We start from the raw sequence: 27,498 nt of genomic DNA, 5'->3' as shown, positions 1-27,498 counted from the left end.
GCACGTCTTAGTCTACGTAAACATTTACATAGACTAAGACGGCGAAAATAAGGGGAACGCAAATAACGTAGCATCTATGCTATTTGCGTTCCCCTTATTTTCGCCGTCTTAGTCTACATAAATGTTTACGTAGACTAAGACGTGCCAAAATAAGGAACATAAATGGCGGCGCCCATGGGCACCGCCATTTGCATATGCGCGGGTTTTTTTTCTTTTAAATCAGACGTGATAGGCTACGTAAATATTTACATAGCCTATCATGGTGTTTTTTAAAAATCTAGCCGTGATAGGCTACGTAAAACTTTACATAGCCTATCACATTTATTTATTTTTTTTACTGGAAATGGTGGTGGCGGCAGCCGGTTGGAAGACCGGCCGCCACAGCTGCCGCCGCTGAATCACCGCCAAACCGCCGCCACAGCCGCCACTGCCAGGAAGATTTGCCCAAGCTAAGTCCCATCCCGGGGGGGGGGGCAGACCGTTCCGCCACCGATTTCTGGGGGCCGAATGCGCTGGCATTCAGCCTCCCCGAGATTCATGGAGAAATTTTCTGACATCCCTATTTTATACAGTTTTTCACAAAATCATTCTATGAATTCATTATGCACAGAGTATAATTTCACAATTTCTTTAAGACCAGACATAGGCTGCAATTCCATACACTTACCTGGGAGTAAGTCCCATTGAACTCAATGGGGCTTTCACCCAAGTGGACACAGATAGGATTACACTGTCAACTGGCAAGCTAAACACATTTACTATTGAATAATTCACACTGAACATGGTAGGATCTACTTCTAAGTAAGCATGCATAGGGGTGCAATGTTATTTAAGCTGCCCTCAGGAATATGAGCTAATCTAGTTTGATAATTTTTCAACAAATATATTAATTATTATTCTGGATTTAACAGTGGGCAAACCAGTTTTCATGTGAAATGTATGGTTCTGGATAGGGAAACAGCTAACAAGGCCCTCAGGAGTAAAGCTGTGCGCAAATAGCCTCTCAAAATTCTCCACTTTATTAGTGGACAGAGAAATTGGGAGGACATTTTCACCAAATTTCTTGGGGGGGGGGGTTCTCCATAGGGGTGTCAGAGAATTTCTTGCCGAAACTTCGGGGGGCCGAGTGCCAACATATTCGGCCCCCCGAAGTAGTTTCGGGGAGAAATTCTCCGCATCCCCCGCCCCCCGCAACCCCCCAGGATGGGACTTACCTTTCCCAAATGTCGCTCTTGGTGGCGGGTCGCAGCGGCGGTTCGGCAGGGCTTCGACAGGGGCGGGGGCGGCAGCCGGTCTTTCGACCGGCTCCCGCCACTGCCATTCCAAGAAAAGTTTTTTTAAAAAATGCCCCCGTGATAGGCTACATGACGATTAACTTAGCCTATCACGGCTAGATTAGCAAAGTCAGCCGTGATAAGCTACGTAAATCGTCACGCAGCCTATCACGGGTGATTTAAAAAAAAAAAAAAAAGCGCGTACGGCTAATGGCGGCCCCCATAGGGAGCCGCCATTCACGTTCCTTATTTGGTCTCTGTAGTCTACGTAAAGATTACGTAGACTATGGCGAAAATAAGGTCAATGCTATTTGCTATTTGCTTTTCTGTTGAAGGTCGCGGCCGGGGAGACGGGGCGCTTCTCCCCAGCCTGAATTTCGGCCGGGCAAGGCGGGAAGCCTCTCCCCCCGGCCTGAACTTCGGGAGGAGAAGCGAAGCGCCTCCCCCCCACCGCGAAGCAAGCTGCGAGACCAGGTAAGTGACTTTCGTACATCCCTAGTTCTCCATCAGTTTCTCACAGGTGGGGCTCACTATTGGCAAGGGTTATCGCACAGCTTCTTTCATTTTTTCCCCTAAAGGTAGGGATGGCAGAGAATTTCTCCCTGAATATTCGGGGGGCCGAGTGCCAACGCATTCGGCCCCCCGAAATCGGCGGTGAAATTCTCCGCCCCCCCACCCCCCCCGGATGGGACTTACCTTCGGCGAATGTCCCTCCCAGCGGCGGGTCCCGGCGGCAGTTCATCGGCCTTTTGTTGGGGGCGGGGGCAGCAGCCGGTCTTCCGACCGACTGCCACCACCGCCATTACAAAGTGTAAAAAAAAAACAAAACCCGTGATAGGCTATGTAACGATTAACAAAGCCTATCACGGCTAGATTTCCAAAGTCAGCCGTGATAGGCTACGTAAATCGTTACGTAGCCTATCACGGGTGACTTTGGAGGGAAAAAAAAAGCGTGTATGCAAATGGCGGCGCCCAGAGGGCGCCGCCATTTGCATTCCTTATTTGGTCCTGGTAGTCTACGTAAAGATTTACGTAGACTATGGTGTAGTCTACGTAAATCTTTACGTAGACTACTGAGACCAAATAAGGAACGCAAATGGCGGCGCCCATAGGCCGCCGCCATTTGCGTACGCACTTTTTTTTTTCAAAGTCACCCGTGATAGGCTACGTAACGATTTACGTAGCCTATCACGGCTGACTTTGGAAACCTAGCCATGATAGGCTATGTTAATCGTTATGTAGCCTATCATGGGGTTTGTTTGTTTGTTTTGTTTTTTTAGACTTTGTTTCACGGCTGGGGAGACGGGGCGCTTCTCCCCGGCCTGAATTTCGGCTGGGCGATGCGGGAAGCCTCCCCCCCCGGCCTGAATTTCAGCCGGGCGAGGCGGGATGGCTCCCCCCCCTTGCCTGAACTTTGGGGGGAGAAGCGAAGCGCCCCCCCCGAGAAGCACCCCTGCGAAAAGGTAAGTGACTTTCGTACATCCCTACCTAAAGGTTTTTGCAAGTGGGAACAGCATCATCTCTGTTGGCAGCCTGGCCCCCATTTTGCATCCTCCACAATGCCCCATATCTAGCATCATTCCAGGGCATGGGGGTGGGGTGGGGGGAGGGAGGGAAGGAAGGAAGGAATGCAGGCATCACAAAAAATAATGGTGAAGAACATTTGGAGAAAATTCTTCAGATTTGCCTTTTATTTCCGGGGGGTGGTAAGAAAAGAAAAATCTCAGGACTGTTCTGAGAAGAAAATGTCATCTGAGAAATTTTGTCTCAGCTCTAGGGATGGGGGAGAATTTCTCCCCGAAACTTCGGGGGGCCGAGTGCCAACGCATTCGGTCCTCCGAAGGTTGTTCGGGGAGAAATTCTCCGCCCCCCCGCCCCCTGCCCCCCCCCAGGATGGGACTTACCTTTCACGAATGTCCCTCCTGGCGGCGGGTCCCGGCGGCGGTTCGGCAGGTCTTCGTCAGGGGCGGGGGCGGCAGCCGGTCTTTCGACCGGCCGCCACCGCCGCCATTACAAGAAAAGTTTAAAAAAAACAAACGCCCTTGTGAGCGTTGCTCTTATTTTCACCGTAGTCTACGTAAATCTTTACGTAGACTACAGGGACCAAATAAGGAACGCGAATGGCGGCTCCCTATGGGGGCCGCCATTTGCGTACGCGCTTTTTTTTTTTTTTCAAAGTCACCCGTGATAGGCTATGTGACAATTAACATAGCCTATCATGGCTGACTTTGCAGATCTAGCCGTGATAGGCTACGTTAATCGTTACGTAGCCTATCACAGGGGCGTTTTTTTTTTCTTTTGAAGTTCGCAGCCGGGGAGACGGGGCGCTTCTCCCCGGCCTGAATTTCGGCTGGGCGAGGCGGGAAGCCTCCCCCACGGCCTGAATTTCGGCTGGGTGAGGAGGGAAGCCTCCGTCCCCGGCCTGAACCTCGGGGGAAGCAGCGAAGCGCCTCCCCCCCACCGCGAAGCAAGCTGCGAGACCAGGTAAGTGACTTTAGTGCATCCCTACTCAGCTCTAGTTGTCATTCTTCAGGTTTCAGCACCTTCCCCAGGGTCTCCCAAATGTTAAATTTCTGAGGGGTGATTGTGAATATATCCTGTCTAGGGATGGTGGAGAAATCTGCCCTGGACTCCAATGAGTCCGTGGCGGAACGGACTACCCCCCCCGCCACCCCCAAAATCCCCCCGGGACGGAACCTACCTGGCGGCAGCTGGTCCGGGTCATCGTCTTTGTTCCGCAGCCATCCGCTGCCGAGCTGAGGAACAAAATGGCGTCCAGCATAGGGGACGCCATTTGCGTCCCTGCCTTTGGCCATGATTGGCTACATAAATATTTACGTAGCCAATCACGGCAAAAGGCAGGGACACAAATGGCGTCCCCCATGCTGGATGCCATTTGCGGCTGCAGCCTGGCAGCGGACGGAAGTCCGGCTGCGGATGGCCCCGGCCACTGGCTCTGCGGACTCGCCGTGGAGCGGAGCCAGCCAGGCAGAATTCCAGAGGGAAGGACGGATCATCTCCCCCCCCGCGGACACCTGGACGGAACAGTAAGTGGGTTTTGTACACCCCTAATCCTGTGTGCAATGCAGCAGCTGCTAATACCACTTCATCCCTGCAAGCCCTGTAGCAGGGGCTGGGTGGAGCGTTGTGCTCATCTCCAGGGAAGAAGCTAGTACTGTGCCAAAATCAGACCTCCAATTTCCTGAAAGTTTTATTCTTCCATGAAAGAGGCATCCATTTTTTTTCCTTCCCGTTCTCAGTGTGTTCTTTAACTTTTTTTGAATTTATTTTTATGGTGTTTTTTACCTTACCTAATCACTGATGTGGCCACTGGTACTATTTGTGCAGTTTTCTTTCTATTACACATCTCTCCATTGCTCTGCAGCCTCCCAGGCTGCCTGCACTTCCTGAGCTGAAAACATCCTATGGGAGGAATTACTTCATACCCTGGACGGGAAGTCTGGGAAGCCAAGGAGGATACAGGTTGCCAGAGACATGATTGTACAATGAAAGCCAGGACATCTGTGCACATTTCTCAGCCACCTCATTAGTAAAGTAAGCACAAGAACCCTGAACACAACCCATGAGAATTTCTCTGAAAGTTCTCCTCTAAATGTCTTTTTGAAAGCAATTTCTTTTCAATCAAACTGAATAAGAATGGTCGAAAAACATGTGGGAGAAATTTTCAGCACTGCACTACCCAGGAGCCAATGTGGTAAGGTTTCCAAAAAAGACATGAAATATAGAGATAACTGTGCCAGAGTTCTAACCTCGAAACCTTTATGCATTGGCAAGACTTGTTTTATTCCTATAATTTATTTATTTAAAATATTTTGGGCTGCCTTTCAGGGCAGAAGACCTGAAGCCATACAACCCAAGAACCCCTTGGAAATGGTTTGCAACAAAACCGTTCTTCTGTTGGAACTGCCTTTTCCCATTTCCTGCTCTCAGAAGCCGAATTCCCCACTTACCGGGGAGCCACAGTTTGTGGGTGTGCGTGCTCCTTTTAAATTGCCCGGTGTGTTCCCTTTAAATTGGCCCATGTTTTTCCACTCCTTAAAATGAAGGTATTCAGAGGCCTGGTGCGCCATCAGAAGTTAATTCCAGCCTCAACAGTCAGAGCTGGTAGGAGAAGCCACTGTGACATTATGATCCAATCAAGTACTTGTTGACCCTGAATTCAATGGAATTTACTTTCTGGTATCTGTGTTTGGAATCGTAGCTTGTGCCACAAGTTGAGAAGGAGGGGAGTGTTTGGCCATGGGGGTGGAAATGAAGTTAGTCCACCACATGTTGGAGGAAAAGCAGGTCCTTCAGGCTTCTGTGGCTGCTAATCAAAAGGGCTCACCAACTGAGCAATGGGGCAAACAATCCCCCTACATGCCTTGAGCAAATCAGATAAAATCATATTTATCGCGTCTTCTTCTTTTGAAAAGCCTGAGATATTCCTGTTTTCTTTTTACCCTTTTAAATGCACTACTAGTAGGTACAGACTTCCTTCCCTGAGTCAAACTTAAATCTCACACAGCCTGGCCAAGCCATGCCTGCTCAAAGAAGTAATCTTTGTACGCAGTTTTCATTGGCTTGCAACCCAGCCCAGTTGCCAGACAGAACCTCTGCTCAGCAAAAAAGGAAAGACTAATGTATGTCATTAGGGATGATGTGGGAGCCCAATTCAGTCTGGGAATCTGGTGGAACCACCCCTGCCTGCACCCCTGAGCCCCACTCGCTGAGCCCCTGCCCCTGCTCGCCCCTTGCCCACACTCAGTGACTGGCCTGCACTCACCCCGGTGGCCTTGTCGAGCTTCACAGTTGCCATCTTTTGAGAAATAAAATGACGATCGCATAAATGCGCATTTTTGCACACACACGAAAATGCGCATTTTGCAAATGCACATATTTGCATATGTGCAAAAATGTGCATTTCTCAAAAATACACATTTTTGCAGGCACACAAATATGCACCTTCACAAAATGCACATTTCACACATGAGAATATGTGCATTCGCGAAATGCGCATTTTTGCGCATACAAAGACATGCACATTTTTGCGATCGCCATTTTATTTTTTTTTAAAAATGCCTACTGCAGAGCTCGATGAGGCTGCTAGGGTGAGAGGAGGCTGCTTGCCAAGCATGGGAGGAGCTCAGGTGTGGTCCGGGGACTGACGAGCAGGGGCAGGGGCTGGGTGGACATCCGGAGAATCTGTATGGGAGTGAGTTTGCACATCCCTATATATCGTGTTTTTGTTCTTTAAAAGTGCTCAGCAGTGTCATACTGCTAAAATCACACCCGACTTTATGACCCAGTTCACATGTAATACCAAATCATGAGTTATTTAATGCAGAAATTGGTGGGGGTGAACAGGAGCGAATGATCAGGCTGCATCCAACATGCTTCTCACTTCTGCTTTCAGTTATCAGCCTACGATTGTCCCATTCATAGGTTGTTAGAGTGACATCAGAACTGGGACACTCTGGGTTGTTTAAGGGTTAAACCACCCATAGTTAGCCCAGCAATAAATCATAGGTTAGCTGCGAGTTGTTTAACCCCTAAGCAACCCAGGGTTCCCAGGTTTGGATGTCACTCTAACAACCTACGAACAGGGCAATCATACTGTAGGTTGTTAATTGAAAGTGGAAGTGAGGAGTGCGCCAGAGACAGCCCGTTCACTCACTGCCTCCCAATCGTGCCTGACAACCCATGGTTTAAACAAGCCATGGGTTGTCGTTACATATTATCCAGGTCCTATATCTTTCCCCCTGCCATGAATTAATATGTGTGTTAGCCTAAGATGCCCCCATCGCCATACACTGTGGAAGTGGGTGAAAACACTTTCCCCTTAAAAACAGTTGGAACTGAACAATTTACTCCATCTGCAAACTACCATCCTCTTCCCTGTGTGGTTGCTGGGAAGAGAACTTGATTAGCATAAAATTTGCTAAGCAAAAGTGTTGCATTTTGTTTTTAATGGTGGGGTGCTTTTTTCCCGCTCTGTGCTGCATGTCTGGCTCACACTCTGCCTTCCCAACTGCCTGCTTGGAGAAAGTGTGGGCTTGAGGTACAGCATCTCTAGGAGACACCTCTGTAGGGATGGCAGGGAATTCCGCCACAGATTCCAGTGAGGCCGGATTCTAAAGAATCCGCCCCCCCGGAATCTGTGGCGGAACAGCCTCCTGCCCCCCTGCCCCCCCCCATGGAATCCCCCAGGACGGCACTTACCTGGGGCAGATGTGGCTGATTCGGCGGCAGCAGCGGCAGTTCTGGTGGCGGCGGCGGCTCTGGCGACTGGTCTCCTGGCCAGCCGCGACAGGGCTGCTGCCACCACTATTGCCGTTCTTGCAGCCATGATAGGCTACATAAGAATTTAACTAGCCTATCATGGCTAACGCCCCCCCAAAAAAAACACCCAGCGTATGCAAATGGCGGCAGCTATGGTGGCTGCCATTTGCGTTCCCTATTTTTTGCTGATTTATCTTACGTAAATATTTACGTAAGACAAAACGGCGGGAAAAAAAGGGGAACGCAAATAGTGTAGTGGACGCTATTTGCGTTCTTTTATTTTTCACCGTTCTAGCCTACGTAAATATTTATGTAGGCTAGAATGGCGAAAAATAAAGGAATGCAAATAGCGTCCACTACGCTATTTGCATTCCCCTTTCTTTCGCCATTTTATCTTAAGTAAATATTTACGTAAGATAAATCGGCGAAAAATAGGGAATGCAAATGGCGGCCGCCATAGCCGCCGCCATTTGCGTACATTGCGTGTTTTTTGGGGGGGGGTTAGTCGTGATAGGCTACATAAATTCTTACATAGCCTATCATGGCTCCCTGGCTGGATGCAAATTGTGGCTGCTACAGCAGCCGCCATTTGCATCCGCACCAGCGAGTCCATGGCCAGAAATCCAGCTGAGGACAGCCCTGGCTGCCTGGCCGGCTGCTTCGCAGAGCCGCTGCGGAGCAGAGCCAGCCATCGAGGATTCCGGGGGGGAGGACCGGATTGCCTCCCCCCCCCCGTCGAGGATTTCGGGGGGAGGGACGGAGCGCCTCCCCTCCCCCACGAACAAAATCTGTGAAAAGGTAAGTGACTTTCGTACATCCCTACACCTCAGGCAGTATTCCTCATGGGAGGCAGAACACGACTAACTGGGTAAGTTACATTTTTTCTCCACCAGTATTAGCTGTCCTGTCTAGTGCTGGCACAGCTCCCCAGGGCTCTGCAGGGAAGCACATAATTGTAAGAAATAGGTTCCTGTCAGAACTCAGGACTTTCTCAGGCTTCCTCATCTGCCAAGGATGTCTATATTCATTCATTCATTCATTCATTCATTCTGCCAAGCCTTTATTTAGATGTTGTGGGGGAGGGTCATTGCTTTGCTGTCAGTACACCATTACAGATGTTATCCTCTACTTGTAAAGGAGGACAGTGGGACCTCTTGGCTCTCCTTCTGACATTTTACACCCCACAAGTCCTTCCCCCAACATGAATGCAGGTGTATGCATATAAGTTTCCACACAGTCAGGAACTGTCCCCACCTTAGAGACACTGATAAAAGCTCCAGAGTATACTGTTGAGATTGCAGGACCCAGGACACAAGCTCACGTATGAGATTTGCAGCCCAGCCCTAGGCACGTTTACTCAGAAGTAAGTTTTGCTGGGTTCAACGGGGCTTACTTCCCAAATAGGTGTGTATGGGATTGCAGCCTTAGATTGCAAAACATTTTTGCTGTTGTCTACGTAAACATTTACGTAGACTACAGCGACCAAATAAGGAACGCGAATGGCGGCTCCCTATGGGGGCCGCCATTTGCGTACACACTTTTTTTTTTTTTAACGTCACCCGTGATAGGCTACGTGGCGATTTACGTAGCCTATCACGGCTGACTTTGCAGATCTAGCCGTGATAGGCTATGTTAATCGTCACGTAGCCTATCACGGGGGCGTTTTTTGTTTTTTTTTTCACTGTTTAGTTCGCGGCCGGGCGAGGCGAGGCGCCTCCTCCCCGGCCTGAATTTCGGCCGGGCGAGGCAGGAAGCCACCCCCCGGCCTGAATTTCAGCCGGGCGAGGCAGGAAGCCTCCCCCCCGGCCTGAACTTCGCGGGGGGAGCAATGAAGCGCCTCCCCCCCACCGTGGGAAATCTTCGAGGACAGGTAAGTGACTTTCGTCCACCCCTAGTTGAAAGCAGCATGTGACATGGGCCTCTGAAACATTCTTGTGCAGATCTACTTTTCCTCAACGATTAGCCAAAAACATTATGCAACATTTTTATTTCTTTATTATTTACATTTATTTAGCCTTATTTGCTAAAAAGCCATCAAGCTGGCGCACAGGATTTAAAAACAAAACAAAACTGTAAGACAATAACAATAAGAGCATTAAAAACAGCAAAACATTATAACAAGGGCTGTGCATTGCTTTGGCCCAAAGCCTGAGCTCTGATTGAAGCGAGGTGCTTCACGCCACTTCGGGCCACCTCCGAGGGGAGGCGGAGGGGCCACGAAGCAGCCTGAAGTGAAGTGGGTCTCTCTAAACTGCTTTGGTGTGCTTCAGCGTGATCCAGCCCCCAGCCATCTTGTTGTTTTAAAAATGGCTCCCCCCATCCCCCAGAGCGACAAGATGGCTGCTGGCACATGTCCAGAGGGCCTAGGAGCTGCTGGTGGTAGCAACTCCCCCAGCGGCACCAGCAGCAGCTCCCCTGGCAGCAGACTCCCCCAGTGGTGGCAGCCCCCCCACCCAGAACCCAGGGCCCAGGTAAGGAGCTGGGGCTGAGCAGTGCTGTCAGGAGTGCCCCTGTTGCCTATTGAATCCTCTAATAGACAGAATCAACACTCAGACAAAAGGGCTGCTTTCCAAGCTTTAATTCCATTCAACCAAATGAAGCTTACAGATGCTAATTGCCTGAGACTCTGGAGAAATGCAAAGCAGCAGCCACCTAGGGGTTCCTAAGAGTTAGGATGTCAGTTGGTCTCTGTTTGTGGAAAAGCGCGGAAGCTCTCTGAACTTAAGGAGTAGGAGGGGAAGGTCTCCCCCTCTCCCGTGGGGCCACGGGGCGCAGCTGCTGACATTGAGCCAATCGGGCTGAGCGCCTAAGCAGGCACTCTCGCTTGTGCCTGCGCCTCATGTCTAAAAGCTCAAGTTGCCCCTCCCTTTCCATGCCAGGGTCACTGTTGCTCCCAGGAATGTGAGCAGGGGGGGCTCCCCCTCCAGCTGTGCCTCTGAAACCTGAGAGCTCCTCTCCCATGAATTGTATCTCCTCCTCAGAATCAGAGCTGCTTTGGGACTCTATGGGCTCCGATCCAACCCTGACAGGTGTGTTGGGGGGGGGCACGAAGCAGGATTTGTATGTCTGAATCCCACTTTGGCTGCTTAGGCTGAAGTGAGGGGGGGGGGAAATCAGCCCGAGCCAAATTGGGCCCGCCTTGGAAGCCCTAAAGCAGCTTCTTATTTGGATCGGGGGGTCCATGCACACCCTAAATATAACAACTTTGTTGTTTATTCGTTCAGTCACTCCTGACTCTTTGTGACTACATGGACCAGCCCACACCAGAGCTTCCTGTTGGCCATCGCCACCCCCAACTCCCCCAAGGTCGAGTCTGTCACCTCCAGAATTATAACAACTACATAACTTAAAAGGCTAGATTAAAAGGAGGTATCTTCACCCCCATTCCAAATGCCAAGCGATTGGGGGCCAATCATAGTTCTTGAGAAAGCACATTCCACAATTTGGGAGTGACATGGGGGAAGGCCCTTTCACACATACTGAACAAACAGGCCTCTCCTGCAGATCTTACTTCCCATGCAGGTTCATAACAAGACAGGTCTTCAGCCACTGAGGGCTTAAAAGTTGCTGCTTAATCAAAGATTGTGTGACCAGGTGACAATTGCTTAATATTTGGTGTACAAAATGGAGACAAGAGACATTTGATTCTGTTTATTTGATCTTTAGTAACATTTTGTTTTCAAAATGTTTATCTTGCCAACTTCAAAGGAAAAGTCAAATAAAAAGAATGTTTTCCATAATACACAATTCCCAGTTACAGAGTAACTGTGACTTGGTCCTTGTCCTTTGCACTTACTGGCAGTGAAACTAAACGCAGTGGAGACTGGTGGATCTGATGTCAATGGGGCGCTGAATCCGCTCTGGCTTTCAGTCAGAACCAGTCAGAACTCTAAAGGAGCTAACCAAGGCGCAAAGCAAAGTTGGTAGAGCACTGTGAAGAACCTTGGATAACTCCTTTAGAGTTCTGGCTGGTTCCGATGAAAATCCAGAGCGGATTCAGTACCCCACTGATGTCGGAGCCACCAGCCTCCACTGGCTGAACCACTAGCACGTTCCCGGGGGGACAAACCCTCTCCAAAACATGGATCGAGAGTAACATGATGACATAGTAGGAGACATCTTAGCCAAAGGCAGTATCAAGCAGTGTGATCCTAATTAGGGCTGTGCATGGACCCCCCGATCTGCTTCGGATGCCGCTTCAGATCATCCAAAGTGACCCCAATCCTCTTCAGACTGATTTGCACGCCCTCTGCTCTGACTTGGATCCGAATCCAAAGTGAGATTTGGATATCCAGATCGCGTGATTTTGGCGTTTTCGCATTGACTTGCATGGGAAAACACAAACGGTCATAACTTTTTCAGGTTTAAGATACAGGCATGAAATCTGGGAACCTCTCCACCCCCTAGTGAGAAGGCCAGCTGCCAAATTTCAGACAGTTTAGCCCAGTGGTTTATGTGCCACATGGAGTTGAAATCTGATCTTTTCCACAGAAACTCTCAAAGCAAAGAACTGTAACTTCTCGCTGTTTCCATGAACGCAAATGACACCTTGGCCCCTCCCAGATCCCTTCCAGGGCATCGCTTGCCCCAAAGTCTGGGTAGTTTGGCCCACTGGCATCTGTGATAGGTGCAGGTGAAATTTGATTTTTTCCAGCAAAACTCCCAAAACCAAGAGCTGCCACTTCTTCCTGTCTCCATGGACGGGTGTGAAACCTGGGCCCCTCCCAGCCCTCATCCAGGGCATCACTCCCCCCAAAGCCCAGGCACTTTGGCCAACTGGCTTGTGCGCTAGGTGCTGGTGAAATTTGACTTTTACATGAAACTCAAAACAAACTCAGAAGGGATAGTGTGTTGAAGTCACCATGCCCAATATCTGCTGCAGGTTTCTCTGAAGTGCAGAACAAGTTGGCTCAGCCTCTCTATGGCTGTAGTGCATGCATACACTTTACCTTGCAGGCAGGTTGGAAGAAATTTCTGCCTGCTGTTGTTTATTCTAGCACATTGACATTTGGGGTTTTCCTTTCTTGGCCAGACCACATTCCAAACTCGAACAGGTTGTAACAGAACCTGATTCTCAGGACCAGGAGGAACATAGAGTGCTGCAAGTGCATTAATTACTATCCAGTTTATGCAGTCGGTCATCTCTGCTGACCTCAGGCTCTCGGTGGTCTTCTGACACAGGCAAGAAGACACAGCAACTCTGCCAGTCAGGACCTATGATGGTTCTACCGCTCCTACATGCCAACGAGCGCTTCTCTTGGGTAGATCTGGCAGGGGAGCAGACATGGACTGTGGCTTTCGAAAAGGAGGATGTATAAATTACGAAAGAAAGAAAGAAAGAAAGAAAGAACAAATGAACGAAACAGAGAAAGGGGAATGAATGGACCAAAGTGCGATGCTTTGTCCCCTAGGTCATAATGTGTAGGGAAGAGCGGCCTGAGGCTGCAAACCAGACAACAGGAGGGCATTTGCTTAGGGAAGAGCGGCCTGTGGCCAGAAAGGGGGAGCCTGGAGGAGGCTGGCAGGCTGGCAGAGGCCAGAGGCAGGCAGGCGGCCAGACTGGTGGAGGCTGGTGAAGGCAGGCTGGCTGGCAGAGCCTGGGGCAGGCAGCCATCTGTCAGGGATGCTCTGACTTGGATTCCAGCATTGAGCAGGGGGTTGGACTCGGTGGTTTTGTAGGCCCCTTCCAACCCTACTATTCTATGATATGATTCTATGAACTTAAAAAGAGAGAAATGCAAGTACACATTCGTTTTCATGTCTAGGTTGGCCCTAGGATTCCAGGTAGAGTTGCAAGTTGTTCGCTTGCCTAACGGTGCTGCTAGTGACAGCAGCACCTCGCCCACCTCTGCCCCTGCCAACACCCCGAAAATGCCTCATATTGCTCTGGATTGCTTTGCCACACAGTGGACTGTTATTGGAATATGAAGGTGATTAATATAAAATCCTATGTGTCTTGTGATTTTTCAGCACTGCCTTGAAATTTGGATGTATAGTGTTGATGGAACAACAACCTAGCACGCGCACACACACACACACACGGACACAGACACACCAGAGCTAAAGAAAAGGAGAACTAGCTAAGCAAATGACAGGTGTCTTTAATTTATTGTTTTATATTTCATGTTCTTTTATGGAAGGCAGAATAACTTCAAGAAATACAGGACAACAGCGCAAGTGATTAGATAACAGCCAAATCAAACCCTAATTTTTTTTAAAAAACCTCTTCTTTAATTGCTGTTTGGGGAGGATCAACACAGAGAAGACATGGATGGTTCACTTCAGCACGGGGGTGGGGGGTCAAACACTACACACAGAGGCTGCTATAATATGTCTTTCCTTAATGATCTGGAAGGAACGAAAAAATGGAATGCTTGAATATGACTTAAAGGGGAGGGGGAGGAACATGCCCAGAAGTCAGTGTTTGTTTTTAAAAATCGAAATAAGACTGGGTTTGTGAAAATCTAACAGAGACATGGTTGACTGACAAAAACGACAAGAAAATAGAATGGAGAAAGCAGAAGTAAGGATCGATGTTACACAATGAATGCAGCCTTTTCCGGAGTCTAAAATTGAGATAAACAAACAAACACAGGAATGGTGAGGGAGGGAAAGCTATGCAAGGGAAAGCTATGTTAGCTTGAAAAAAATATAGAAAGGAGAGATAGAATCTAATCAAATACAAATAACAAATGAGTTGGAGGTACAAAGATACAGGAGAAAGGCGCTGCAAAAGACACTGTCCCAGTGGGGATGGACAATCAAGGAGTGAGAGAAGGGAACGCTCCCAGTACAACCAAGTACAGCCTTTTAATTTAAATTCTGAGGAAAGCCTAATGGCAATCAAAACTGAATAAACTGAAGGAACAACTCCTAGGAATGCACGTGTACACACATGCACAAACGATCATCTACCCATACACCAGCCCCCTCCCAAAGACACAGCTAGTGCAATGACCGAACGCAGCCTTTTGCCGAAGTATATATGACCCTTCCTCCACTGCTCTCTCTGACTGGACACTGCTAGCATCAGTTCTGGCTTAGGGTTCCTATTCACCAAAGCACACTCCCTCCTCCTCCTGCCCTCACCTTCCCACCTCCCCCTGCCTTCCTGCATTCGTTCGCCTTCCTCCGCCCTCCACCCTCCACCTCAGCGTTGAGAAGGTGATACAGTTTGGAGACAGCCTGTCCAGTCTGCTGGGTCATTCAGTAGAGGTTTGAATATATGAGGCAGAGGAGGTATTTCGTGGGGGGGGGGTGTACTTCACCCCAGGGTGCCTCAGTACTGCTCTGACCCTGCTTGTATCATGAGGCTTTTGCTCCAAAACAGCCCGCTTCACCTCGTTATTCGGGCTTCGTAACAAGGCGGTGCACAGCCCTAATCCTAATAATCTTAACTCAGAAGTAGGTCCATCAAGTTCAGTGGCATTTAATCCCTTATAAATGTGCTTAGGATTGCAGTTTTTGAATTACAACAGAATGCTAATGGAGATCCTATTCAATAGCTGGTTATTCACTAGGAACCTATTTAGAAATGGGGGCAACTTGTCTGGGAAAATGTTTACTGTGGAAGTAGAAAGGGCCCTTTTCAAGACAATGTCAGCCAGAACATGTGGCAGGAAAGGTAATGTAAACAGTTCAAATTAGGGATGGAAGAGAAAATAGTTATTTTTTCACTGTCAAATCAATATGTGAATCTAAACTCAGTTATTGTTCAAAATTCACACACCTCTTAATTTTGGGCTGCAACTTGCCAATAAAAATTAAAAAATGCATACAAAAGTGTGTATATTAGGGGAAAGATGCTTGCAAAAACAGAGCATAATAGGCAAAATTGCAATCAAAATGCATGTGTTAGGGGAACTGTGCATCAAATGCATACCAATATTTATGCCATTAAAAATAAAACCTCAATGTTTGGGATGAGCTGAACTTAAGTTTGGAAAGATGACAAATTGAGAGAAACTGAAATTGATGGATTTGCCCATCTCTAGTTCAGAGTTTTGAATCTGGAACTCCTAAACTCATAACAGCCTAAATTAGCATTATGGTTCTGTTCACCCTACTGTTATTGGCCTGATCTGTTAGAAAGTGATAGGACAAGATCTGAGAACTATGACTGGCTGAACTCAGAACAGTAATTATTTCACTTAGTATTTACAGGCTTTTCTGAAGAAAGTACCTCATTTGGTCAGCACTTAATAGCCAGTGCCACATGGGACGACATCAGAAGAAGGGACAGTTGCTTTGCTTTGCCACAAACAAAATTTAGCTGATCTAGGAGGAAATTGTTGTTGTTGTTCAGTCGTTCAGTCATGTCCGACTCTTCGTGACCCCATGGACCATAGCACGCCAGGCCTTCCTGTCCTGCGCTCTCTCCCGGAGCGTGCTCAAGTTCATATTCATTGCATCCGTGATGCTATCTAATTGCCTTTCACCAAGTAAAACCATTCGTCCACCTACCCTTGTATTAGCAGTAGCTCTCCTGGAGGGAAGTTTACAGGAGCTGGGATTGCTTAGCTTGGAAAACAGGTGAATAAGGGGAGGCATGATAGAGGAGTACAAAATTAAGCATGGTGTGGAGAATGTGGTTAGGGAGATATTTTTCTCCCTCTCTCATAATACTAGAATCTGGGGTCTTCCCATAAAGCTGATAGTTCGGAGATTCAGTTCCCAAGCTGTTCAGAGCTTTATATGCCAACAAGGGGAGAGGACTAGAAGGAGAAGCTGCTTTACCTGAGCTACCTTCAGGTGTGTGCTTGCCTAGCCCCACCCATCTGCGGTCTATATATCCGGCTACAGCTTAGCAGAGGCCTCTTGAGGATTGGTCTGGAAGGCCAGTGATGGAAGTTGAAGAGTCTATTTGATATATTGCTGGGGTAGTTATCTGGATTTGGTTCCACATTGTTATTGTGCTTTTAATTTGCAGTAGTTTGTACTGCTTTTATCTAGGGCTGTGTGCCGCTTCAATACAAAGCCTGAATAATAAGACAAAGTGGGCTGATTTGGAGGTGCCTCATCATGATATGAAGCAGATCAGACCAGCACCAAGGAGCCCTGAAGCAAAGCAGCTCCTCCATGAAGTGCCTCATCTGCCTCATATGTTGGGAGCTCTTATTATGCCTTCTGAGCAGCCCAGACAGGCTGCCTCCAAAATGTATCAACTTCTCTAAAAGATCATGCAGAGAGGCAGAGGAGGAGGAGAGAAGGGGAAGGTGAGAGGATGTGGAGGCGCCAAATGTGTGAATTTGAGAGAGATCCGGCCACCCAGAGAAGCCAGGGAAGGGGAGGGGGGAGGGGGGAGGGGGGGAAGGGGAGGGAGGAGAGGAGAGGGAGGAGGAGAAGGGGGGAGGGAGATTTGCTGTGAGTCAACTCCATTTGCTCATTGTGAGAGAGGTGGTGTTACTGGAGAGGAGAGGACTGCCTGAACATTATTTGGCTAGAGCAGTGGTCTCCAAAGTGGGGTGCATGCACCCTGGGGGGGCGCAAGATGATCCATTGAGGTGTGCAAGACCCCTGATAATTGAGCAGCCTCCTGCTGCCCTGACAAGCTGCCATTATGTGCAGTGGTGGTGGTGGCAGTGGCGGTGGTAGCGGAGGTGGCAGTGGCAGTAGGATGGGACAGGAGCTAAGAGAGAAGCTCCCAGACATTTCTCTCTCCGCTCCAGTCCTATCCTGCCTCTGGTGCGGCCACTGGGAGCAACTGCCCCAGTCTCTGCCAGGCATGGCAGAGGAAGCCTTAACCCTTCCCACTCTCTTTTGGCAGAACAAAGCCAAGAAAGAAGGAAGTGCGTGCTATGGGGACTGGGTCAAACAAGGATCCATAAACGCAAAGACGGATCCTCATGATTTCATATTCTTTTTAAAGGGGAGACTCACAAAACCACCATCCATTCACAGAGCACATTTGCCTCCATGGACTGAATCAGAAAAATCATGGTTCCACCACTCATGGGCATAGCCAAGACTCAAACACAGTGATCCTTGGCAGGGATCCTCTTGATTTCATATGATTTTCACAGAGCAAATCACCCAAACCACCATCATATCATAGAACACATTCGCCTCCACGGATTGAACCAGAAAAATCACAGATTTGCCACTCATGGGCACAGCCACAGTGCAAAAACAGGGGGAAATGGCTCCCCCCATTCCCCAGAACAAGACGGCTGATGGTGCGCATCCAGTGGGCCTAGGAGCTGGTAGCAGCGGTGGCAGCAGCCCGCCCTCATTGCAAGCTGCCACCACTGGCCTCACTCAAGCTTTTATGGGCTCCTTGCAAGCAAGGAACCCATGAAGGCTTGAGCAGAGGTAGGAGTCATCCTCCAACCAGGTGCCCTCCCCTCCTTCCAAGGAAGGGAGAGATTGCGGTTGGAAGTCGATAGGCTGCAACGGGCAGCAGCTCCCTCAGCGGTACCAGTAGCCACAGCAGCAGTGGCTCCCCTGGTGCTAGCACCGCCCTCCCCAAAACAAGGGCCCAGGTAAGGAGCTGGGGTCTGAGCAGCATGTTGCGGGGGGCAAGCAGGGGATGTCCAAATCCCACTTCAGCTTTGTAGGCCAAGGCAGGTCCCCCCTCCAAATCCCACTTCAGCTTTGTAGGCCGAGGCAGGTCCCCCCTCCAAATCCCACTTCAGCTTTGTAGGCCGAGGCAGGTCCCCCCTCCAAATCCCACTTCAGCTTTGTAGGCCGAGGCAGGTCCCCCCTCCAAATCCCACAGATGAGATCAGGTGAGAAAAAACAAGGTGGGAAATTTCAGTAACATTACCCTGGGTTTCTTCCATTTCTGGCCATATCATGCCCTGTCTTTCGCAGTCCAGCAAAACATCGCTCACATAATCCTTGAGGTCCTGTTTATTAATGAAAAGCGTTTCAACCTGCACCTCCCTCAAATCAGAAAAGTTATTAGTTTCTTCACTGAGTGGTACTGGAGCAGGAGCTGTTCTCAGAATCCCAGTCTCAATTAGGCCCACTACAACTTGCATATTGGCCTTAAGACCAGAGAGCTCCTTCTTTAATACGTTCAGACTATTAAACATTTTCTCATTAACCTGAGGTGTGAGGAAACATTGGTCCCTAAAGAATTTATACACTTCGGCAAGGACTACCTGATTTCCCTTTTCTATACCCTTATCCACCAGGTTTTCCTGCTGCGCAGAACCAAAATTATGCTGGAATATACCATATTCAGGGGACAGCAAGTAAGAATTTCCACACAAATTTGGGGGTCAGGCGACCAATTGCCCACCATTTCCTGATCTTGTATAGCTAGGAATGGGCGGACTCCCTACCTTTCATCCTGGCAGGGAGTCCACCCGGAGGGGGGGGAGGCAATCCATCCCTACCCCTGGAATCCTCTTCTGCCGGCTCCGCTCCGCACTGATCACTGGCTGAGTGAGGGCTGACTCCGGATGCAAATGGCGTAGTGGACGCCATTTGTGGCCATAAAGCCCCTAGTTTAAGCTAAATGCAGCCATTTATAAATCGAAGAGCTTTATGGCCACAAATGACATAGCGGGTGCCATTTGTGTCTGGAGTCAGCCCTCACTCAGCCAGTGATATGGCATGGCAATGGCGGCCGTCCGTATCGCCAGCGATATGGAGCCAGCAGCCGGCTCTGTGAGATCGACGAGGGCAGGATCCGGCTCCAGGCGGTTCTGGAGGGAGGCGTAGGTGAGTGGTGCTGTTCCATTGGAATCCATCCTCACTGTGGTCCATGGCAGCATTCTCCGCCATCCCTATGTATAGCTATGAAGTCCTCCAACTGGAAATCCCTCTTATCTTCACCTCTCTTCATATAAATGCAATTAAATTTGTTTCCCATGGCAGGGGTTAATTTGTCCTTAAATGGGATTTCTTCATTAGATATTTCCCCAGTTTCTACTTGGAGAAAATATTCCAATATTGACCTCTGTGCTGGTGCAGGGAGACGTTCCTCATTACTACCATAGTGACCTGCTCACTTTGAACTCACTCCAATATGCTGAAGAAAAAGACTTTAAAAGAGGTAAAGAAGAAAAAAGAAAGGTGTTAAAAAGGAATACCCTCTGCTAGGAGGAGGGATAAAAATAGGGTGGTGCATGAACCCCCCGATCCAACTTGGAGGCTGCTTCGGGGCTTCCAAGGTGGGCCTGATTTGGCTTGCACTGCTTTGGGGAGGGGGGACCTGCCTCGGCCAACAAAGCTGAAGCACAGAACAGCCTCCTGCCCCCCCCCGAGGAATCCCCCGGAATGAAACTTACCTGGGGCGGATGCGGCAGATTCGGCAGTGGCAGTGGTTCCGGCGGCGGCAGCAGCGGCAGCAGCTGGTCTCCTGGCCGGCCACGGCCTGGCTGCTGCAGCCGCCATTGCCCCCCTTGCAGCTGTGATAGGCTATGTAAGAATTTACGTAGCCTATCACGGCTAACCCCCCCCCCCAAAAAAACCACGTACGCAAATGATGGCGGCTACAGCGGCCGCCATTTGAGTTCCCTATCTTTTGCCGTTCTAGCCTACATAAATATTTACGTAGGCAACTACCGCGAAAAAAAGGGAACCGCAAATAGCGTAGTGGCGCTATTTGCGTTCTTTTTTTTCCCACTGTTTTATCCTATGTAAATATTTATGTAGGTTTTGACGGCGAAAAAAAAAGAAACGCAAATAGCGCCCACTACACTATTTGCGGTTTCCTTTTTTTGCTGTAATTGCCTACGTAAATATTTATGTAGGCTAGAACGGTGAAAAATAGGGAACGCAAATGGCAGCCGTCGTAGCCGCCGCCATTTACGTACATCATTTTGGGGGGGGGCATGCCGTGATAGGCTACGTAAATACTTACGTAGCCTATCATGGCAGCCTGGAAGGACGCAAATGGCAGCCGCTATGGCGGCCGCCATTTGCATCCACAGCAGCTTGTCCATGGCCGGAAGTCCGGCTGCGGAAGGCCCTGGCCAGCTGCTCCACGGAGCTGCCGCAGAGCAGAGCCGGCCGGGCAGAATTCTGGGGGGGAGGATCGGATAGCCTCCCCCCCTGTTGAGGATTCCGGGGGGAGGGATGGAGCACCTCCCCCCCCCAGTTGGTGCCCTGACCAGAACCAGGTAAGGGATTCATACATCCCTACAACTCTGAGTCAGGAATGGCCACGTATGTGACTTATCCAAATAACATCCCCATCTCATGTCACAGACGAGGGGATGGTTCTGAGTTGGGGAGATCCATCTCCTATGCCTGCTACTCATACTACCACTCCCCCTAGAAATTATTAGGAGCATTCAAGCCAATTATAACTTGGACAGAAATATATATGTTCCAAGCAAGAGTTCAAACAATTCTTCAAACTTGGGAGATGGGTACTGGCTCAGGAAACAATCCAATTTACTCACCCCAAACTCCAGCACCACTTACAGCAATTTCCCAGACTAGATGGGTTGGATTTATATTCCCCCTTCTCTATTTTATCGTGGAATATTACACAGTGGCAGAATAAGTTAATAGATCAGGGGTTTCGTAAATTTCCTTTGTCTTATGACATTCTCTGTTTTCAAGAAACTTGGTTATTGGAAACCAACCACAACTCTTTTGCTGCAGGGGTTTAGCTCCTTTCTGCCTCCTGCAACAAAACACCATCAGAAAATAAAAGCTGGGGGAGGCCTTGTCACACTAGTCTCAGTGAAGCTTGATGCTAAGGTTGAGGTAATCTACCAATCTGAAAGTAATTTTATTTTATCAATGTTGGTAAAAGTAACTGGGGGTGTGAGTTGGGCACCTTAATTTGCTTAAATATATATTTCCCACCAGATAAATCTTCATTGAGCTCAAAGATTCTATGGGAAGAATTGGCGGAGGTATTGAACCTCTCTGAGGTACAGTTTCCTGAAGCAAGCAGGTCTGTGGTGATTTTAATGCTTGTGTCGGCTTAGGGCCTAATGAAAATGGAACCGCTTTTGGTCTGGACTGTAGTGATGTCTTTCCACATGATCACTTTTCTCAGGATAAAATAGTTAATGAAGAAGGTCAGAGACTAGTTGAGATAGGGATATACAAAAGTTCTGCCACGAATCTCGGGGAGGCCAAATGCCAGCGCATTTGGCCCCCCGAAATCAGTGGCGGAACAGCCCGCCACCCCCCCGCCACCCCCCCCGGGATGGGACTTACCTGGGGTGGATCTTCCTGGCGGCGGCGGCTCCGGCGGCGGCTCCGGCGGCAGCTCGGCGGCGGCTCGGCGGCGGCTCGGCGGCCGGTCTTTTGACCGGCCGCCGCCGCCACCATTTCCAGGTTTAAAAAAAAAAAAAATGTGATAGGCTACATAAAGATTTACGTAGCCTATCACGGCAAGATTTTAAAAAAAAAACGTGATAGGCTATGTAAATGTTTACGTAGCCTATCACGGCTGACTTAAAAAAAAACAAATGCATGTACTTGCGTTCCTTATTTTGGCACATCTTAGTCTACGTAAACATTTACGTAGACTAAGATGGAGAAAATAAGGGGAACGCAAATAGCGTAGACGCTACGCTATTTGTGTTCCCCTTATTTTCGCCATCTTAGTCTACGTAAATCTTTACGTAGACTAAGACGTGCCAAAATAAGGAACGCAAATGGCGGCGCCCATGGGTGCCGCAATTTGCGTACACGCGTTTGTTTGTTTTTTAATCAGCTGTGATAGGCTATGTAAACATTTACATAGCCTATCACAGCTGACTGCAGGGACGCAAACGGTGGCGGCTACAGCCGCCGCCATTTGCGTCCCTGCTAGCCACCGGCCCGATGTCCGGCTGCTGGCGGAGCCGGCTGGCGGCTCCGCAGAATCGCTGCAGAGCACAGCCGGCCGGCCAGGATTCCAGGGGGGGAGGAACAGAGCGCTTCCCCCCCCCAGCAAGGATTTCGGGGGGAGGGACGGAACGCCTCCCCCCACACCATCAGCATAATCCCCGAAAGGTAAGTACCTTTCATACATCCCTAAGTTGAGAAAGTGTTCTGTTTCCACCTGATATGCCTATATGGCAGTTTGCAGGATAAGTCTAACGGGTAAGGAAAAACAAAAGTAAGTAAAATATCCAGTCCATAATAACAATACAGGTAATAAAATGTTGCATTCTAGGGTGCTCTTGTTCAGGATACTCCATTTCATTCCCCCTCCCATCAGGTTTTCCACATTGGAGTTTTTGATTTCTGTTCTTCAGCTAATCTTGGGGTTTCTCCAAGGATGCTCACAATTCCCTCTTCTGCATGGGTAGTGCTGTTTTGGCTACATATGGACCAACATGTGGAGAACTGAGGTTGCTCTTAGTATGTATGGAGTTCTATTGTTGTTACATGTTGCATGTTGTTACAATGAAAACATCAGATTTAGCTGTATGAAGAAACATAAATGCTCACAGCACAAAGATCCTTGCTCCTGTTTTCCTGAAATTTGGCTAGTGTAATTTCTTCCTAAGGGGCTACTGTGCCCTCTAAATATAATCTAATTCAGACCAAGCAAGTCCTGGTGCTCATGCAAGGCCTGTTTGCCACTGTCTCCATTGCTTGCCACTTGTCTGGATGGTCATTTGGAGGCCCACTGGGCTGCAGGGACCCTGGACTTCAGTCCTGTGGTCCAGCACTAGCTGCCAAGACTAGCTTTCCCACTTACCTTTGAAGAAAACATGGTTTACAAGGATCACTACCGTCAATGGATTGAGACCCTTGACAACATACACTAATTTTCCATGAGTTTTCTCTTCAATGTAACTATTGATCTTCTTCTCAGCTTCTTCAAGATTCCTGAAGTTATGAAGAACATCACCCTGATTAAAAATGTCTGGCATCATCTAAGAGCTTTTTTGGGAGGTTAACTTTCTGATCTATGAAAAGGGCATCCCCAACACTCAGCTCCATTTCAGTCTTGTTGCTGTTGAGCTTGTGGAGGAAATCACAAAAACCTTCATGCATTTCCTGCTCACTGATCTCTGTCAGGTTAAAGCCAAGGCCTGACAAAAGCTGAGTCAGTGTGGTAGATTTAGCCCCCAGAGAAAGCATGGCAGAAGCAGTGGAAATGCTCAGAGGAGAGAGAAAAAATTCTTCCTAGCAGCCTCTGAAGCAACCTCATGGTAGAATCTAAATGCAAATTCAATATTGGCTGTGGCAATCTTCAGACAGGAGGATAGTGGCTGTGGTCCTCATGGTGGGCGGGAACATGGTGACAGTGGGCAAAACCATGGAGGCCAGCAAGATGCAAACACAGGTAGAAATTAGACATTGTGTTCCTCTGGGAGTAATCTGTAAAGAAATTAGAATTAGAATTAGAATTAGAAATAGAAATGCATTAGAATTAAACATTAGACATTGTGTTCCTCTGGGAGTTATCTGTAAAGAAATTAGGAATTAGAAATTAGAAATGCATTAGAATTAGAAATTCTAATTAGAAATTAGAAATTAGACATCATGTTCCTCTGGGAGTAATTTGTAAAGAAAGAATCCTATTCTCAATTTCTTATTACAATGTCATGGTGGAAGGTGATTGAATTACACCTCATCACAACATGGGAGACCATTTTGATTAGTGCTGTGCCAAAAATTTATCCTACATTTTTTTCGGCCATTCTCATTCAATTTGATAGAAAAGAAATTGCTTTCGAAAAGGAATTCCAAGGAGTCTCATGGGTTGGGATCAGGATTCTTGTGTTTAACTTACTTATGAGGTGCTGAGGAGTGGGTATGATTGTCCCGTCTTTCATTGTACAGTCATATATCCAGCAAACTATAGCCTCCTTGGCTTCCTGTGCTTTCTGCCCAGGGGAACACATCTACCTATGATGTGTTCCTCACATAGGGCTTTTTCGAATCAGGAAGCACAGGCAGCCAGGGAGGCTACAGAACAATAGACGGATGGGTAATAGGAGGATAAAACACACACACACAGCAACCTTGGCCACCTTGCAATGATTAGGTATGCTCAAAAACACCACCGTAATAAATTCAAAATGATTATAACATGCCCTAAGGATGAGACAGAAAAAATGGAAGCCTCTTTCATGGGGGAAGAACATTTTCTGGAAATTGCGGGAGCGATTTTGGCACAGCATTAGTTCCACCTCTTCCCTGGAGCTAGACACAACACTGCCCCCCCCCCGCCACACACACACACCTGCATTGTGGAGGATGCAAAATTGGGGCAAGGCTGCCAAGACAATGGATGCTGTTGCTACTTGCAGTGACAGTACAAAACAGAACCCTCTTAGGTGCAAAGAAAGCACTTGTGCTATAACCCCTGCCAACGGCGAGCCCTACCTGTGAGAAAGTGTTGCGGAATTTCTCTTCCCCCTGGAGAAATTTGGTGAAATTGTTTACCCAATTTCTCTGCCCACAAATAGGGTGGAGAATTTTGAGAGGCCGTTTGCACACAGATCTATTTTTTATTTCTTCTTTGTGCTCTCTTGTAGCGCTTCCTCTCTGCAGACTTGATTATGTGGGTTGATTTCTGAGGGTCTACTCCATAGAGGGCCCTAGATTGCATTTGGGAGCTATGGGAACACTGTGTTCCTTTCCATACAACAATAATTTTTAAAACCTTTTAATTTTCTTTCAGCCAGAAAGCAGAGGAAGTGGTCTTGTTGGGGGTTTAATACATTTATTGATGAATCAGATTGCAACGGAGTAGAACACAGCAAGGTGGTTTTGAGTGTGCATTTTTGAGAGCTTCCGTGATTTGAGTACTCAGTAGACCATTCCTGCTTCTCACTTACAATATTTGTACAATTCAAAACCTCTAACTCTAACCAGAAAGCAGCTGCTTGACTTCACTCTAAAGCATGTCTTGAGCAAAAGGCAAGGGTTGCAAACCCTTCATCATTTCACAGAAAGGAAGAGGGATATTTCTTTGGAGAAACAGGACATGTAGACTGGCAACAGAAGGTGGCAGGGTGGATTGATTTCAGTCCAGACAAATGTAAGGAATGGATATGAATCAGTTTTCCCAATGATGCTTCATATAGTTGCGAAACCATCAGGCATATGGATGAAGCCATGATTCAAAGCAGGGGTGGAGAGCTCACGGATGCTGTAATGGGAGGTGAGCACAGCCCACCTTAAGGAAGCCTGCTTCAAGTTAAGTTCTCCTCTTCCCTCCCGGCCAGCCTCTTCTCCACATGCCCTAACTTTAAAAAAAGGGAAATCTCTCACCTTGGAGTGGTGATGCAAAGCATGTGCTCTGCCACACAGCTTATACCCCCCGACAGTATAAGAGCAATTGTAATTCTCTTTATGTTGCTCATTGGAGTGGGTTACAATCTGGCAGCACTGCTGGTCTCCACTTTCAGAGTGCTCCGTGTGTGGAAAGCTTCCCCTGGCACCAGTTAAAGGGAAAAGACTAAATAAAAAAAAGATCTCCCCACCCCACCTCACCCTCTGGCTGGCTTGCGCTGTGGATGAGGCAGTCTGCCCATCTCTTCTCCCCATCTGCTAATCAAAATCAGAAAATCTATGCCTTGGAGAGAGGGTAGCAGGTGACAGAGGGCTCCAGTCAACATGGGAGGAGCCCAAGGGGTTTTTCCTGCCATCGTTCATTGCGCTTGACCACAAGGCCTCTGAATCAAGGCAACAAATAATGAGGTCCCATGTTCAGTCCCTAGCATTTCCAGGTGAAGCTAGGAAAGACTCTTCCTGAATGCTCTGACTTGGATTCCTGCATTGAGCAGGGGGTTGGACTCGATGGCCTTGTAGGCCCCTTCCAACCCTACTAGTCTATGATTCTATGAAACCCTGGAGAGCATTCCTGCCGGTCAGTTGACAATACTGGCTAGATGGACCAAGGGTCCGACTCAGTATAAGGCAGCTTCCTTTGTTCCTATGGTAAGACTGAGCCACTGTCCCTCTATCAAACATATTAAATTCCTTGTGAATATAACAATAACTTGGGGGAAACCATGGGGGAAATCTCTTTGGGAGTTAAGTATTGTATGTATGTATTTCTTTAAGCTACTTTAATCCCACTCTTCAGCCAAAAAGGCTCCTAGAGTGACTTAACAAAGGGTTTTGTTCTGTACACTATGCAAGGACAGACTACCAAGCTCTGAGCATTTAGGTCATGCCTGTGCATTTCAGAAACTCTGTAGTGACTTCTGATCACAAGAGCCAGTATTGCACACTCACTTTCATAGAATCATAGAACAGCATAATCACAGAATAGTAGGGTTGGAAGGGGCGTACAAGACCACTGAGTCCAACCCCCAGCTCGATGCAGGAATCCTATTCAAAGCATCCCTGACAGGTGGCTGTCCAGCCTCGTCTTGAATGCCTGTGGGAGCCCACCTCCTCCCTAGGGAATTGTTTCCATTGCCGTATTGCTCTAACAGTCAGGATGTTTTTCCTGATGTTCAGCCGGAATCTGGCTTCCTGTAACTTGAGCCCATTATTCCGTATCCTGCACTCTGGGAAGATCGAGAAGAGGTCCTGGCCTTCCTCTCTGTGACAACTTTTCAAGTAGGGCTGGGCACCGCTTCGGCCCAAGGCCCGAACCCCAAGTTTAAGCGGGCTGCTTTGGGTCACTTTGAGTCCCTTTCAAAGCAAAGCAGAGGGCACACGAAGCAACCCAGAGCAGGTCAGGGGCTCTCGGAAGCGCTCAGTGCGCTTTGGAGCTTTGGCACCCCTGGCCCAGCCATGCCAGTGCCTCCAGGTCCTTACCTGAGCCTCCCACCTCCTTCGCCGCCAGCTCTGCTACTGCCACCTCCACCACCATCATCACTGCCACCGTCTCTGCTGCTGCCACCGGCATCACCACCTTCAGGTCCTGAGGCCTGGACATGCACGCCAACTGTTATTGCAGGGAGTCACCATTTTTAAAATGGCAACTTCCAGGAACTTCCAGCAGCGTTGATGGCGGCAGCGGTGGCGAAAGCGGAGAAGGCAGCGCAGGTGGAGAAGGTGGCGGAGAAGGCAGCAAAGGCAGCAGTAGAGAAGGCAGCAGCAGAAGAGGCGGTGGCAATGTAAG

The 27,498-nt window shown here is 48.5% G+C and overlaps 1 protein-coding gene across 1 annotated transcript in view; it reads right to left on the bottom strand.

Annotated features, from left to right (window-relative positions):
- LOC146357067 (alpha-1-antitrypsin-like) overlaps positions 1-27,246 on the bottom strand; it is a 58,653-nt gene extending 31,407 nt beyond the window's left edge. Inside the window, exons 1-5 of the mRNA XM_084843736.1 lie at positions 27,192-27,246; positions 25,914-25,995; positions 23,164-23,294; positions 21,101-21,141; positions 18,322-18,604 (exon numbers count right to left, since the gene is read on the bottom strand). Coding sequence (XP_084699862.1) covers positions 18,322-18,604; positions 21,101-21,141; positions 23,164-23,294; positions 25,914-25,995; positions 27,192-27,246 — 592 coding nt within the window. The remainder of the gene's footprint in view (positions 1-18,321; positions 18,605-21,100; positions 21,142-23,163; positions 23,295-25,913; positions 25,996-27,191) is intronic.
- Between the last annotated feature and the right edge of the window lie 252 nt (positions 27,247-27,498).

The sequence above is a fragment of the Heloderma suspectum genome, chromosome 1 (genome assembly GCF_057233095.1).
Source record: "Heloderma suspectum isolate Gila_16-S chromosome 1, 16-S_ref, whole genome shotgun sequence".
NCBI lineage: Eukaryota > Metazoa > Chordata > Lepidosauria > Squamata > Helodermatidae > Heloderma > Heloderma suspectum.
The sequence above is the reverse complement of the archived record's forward strand: the minus strand, read 5'-3'. Positions and strand labels throughout refer to the sequence as shown.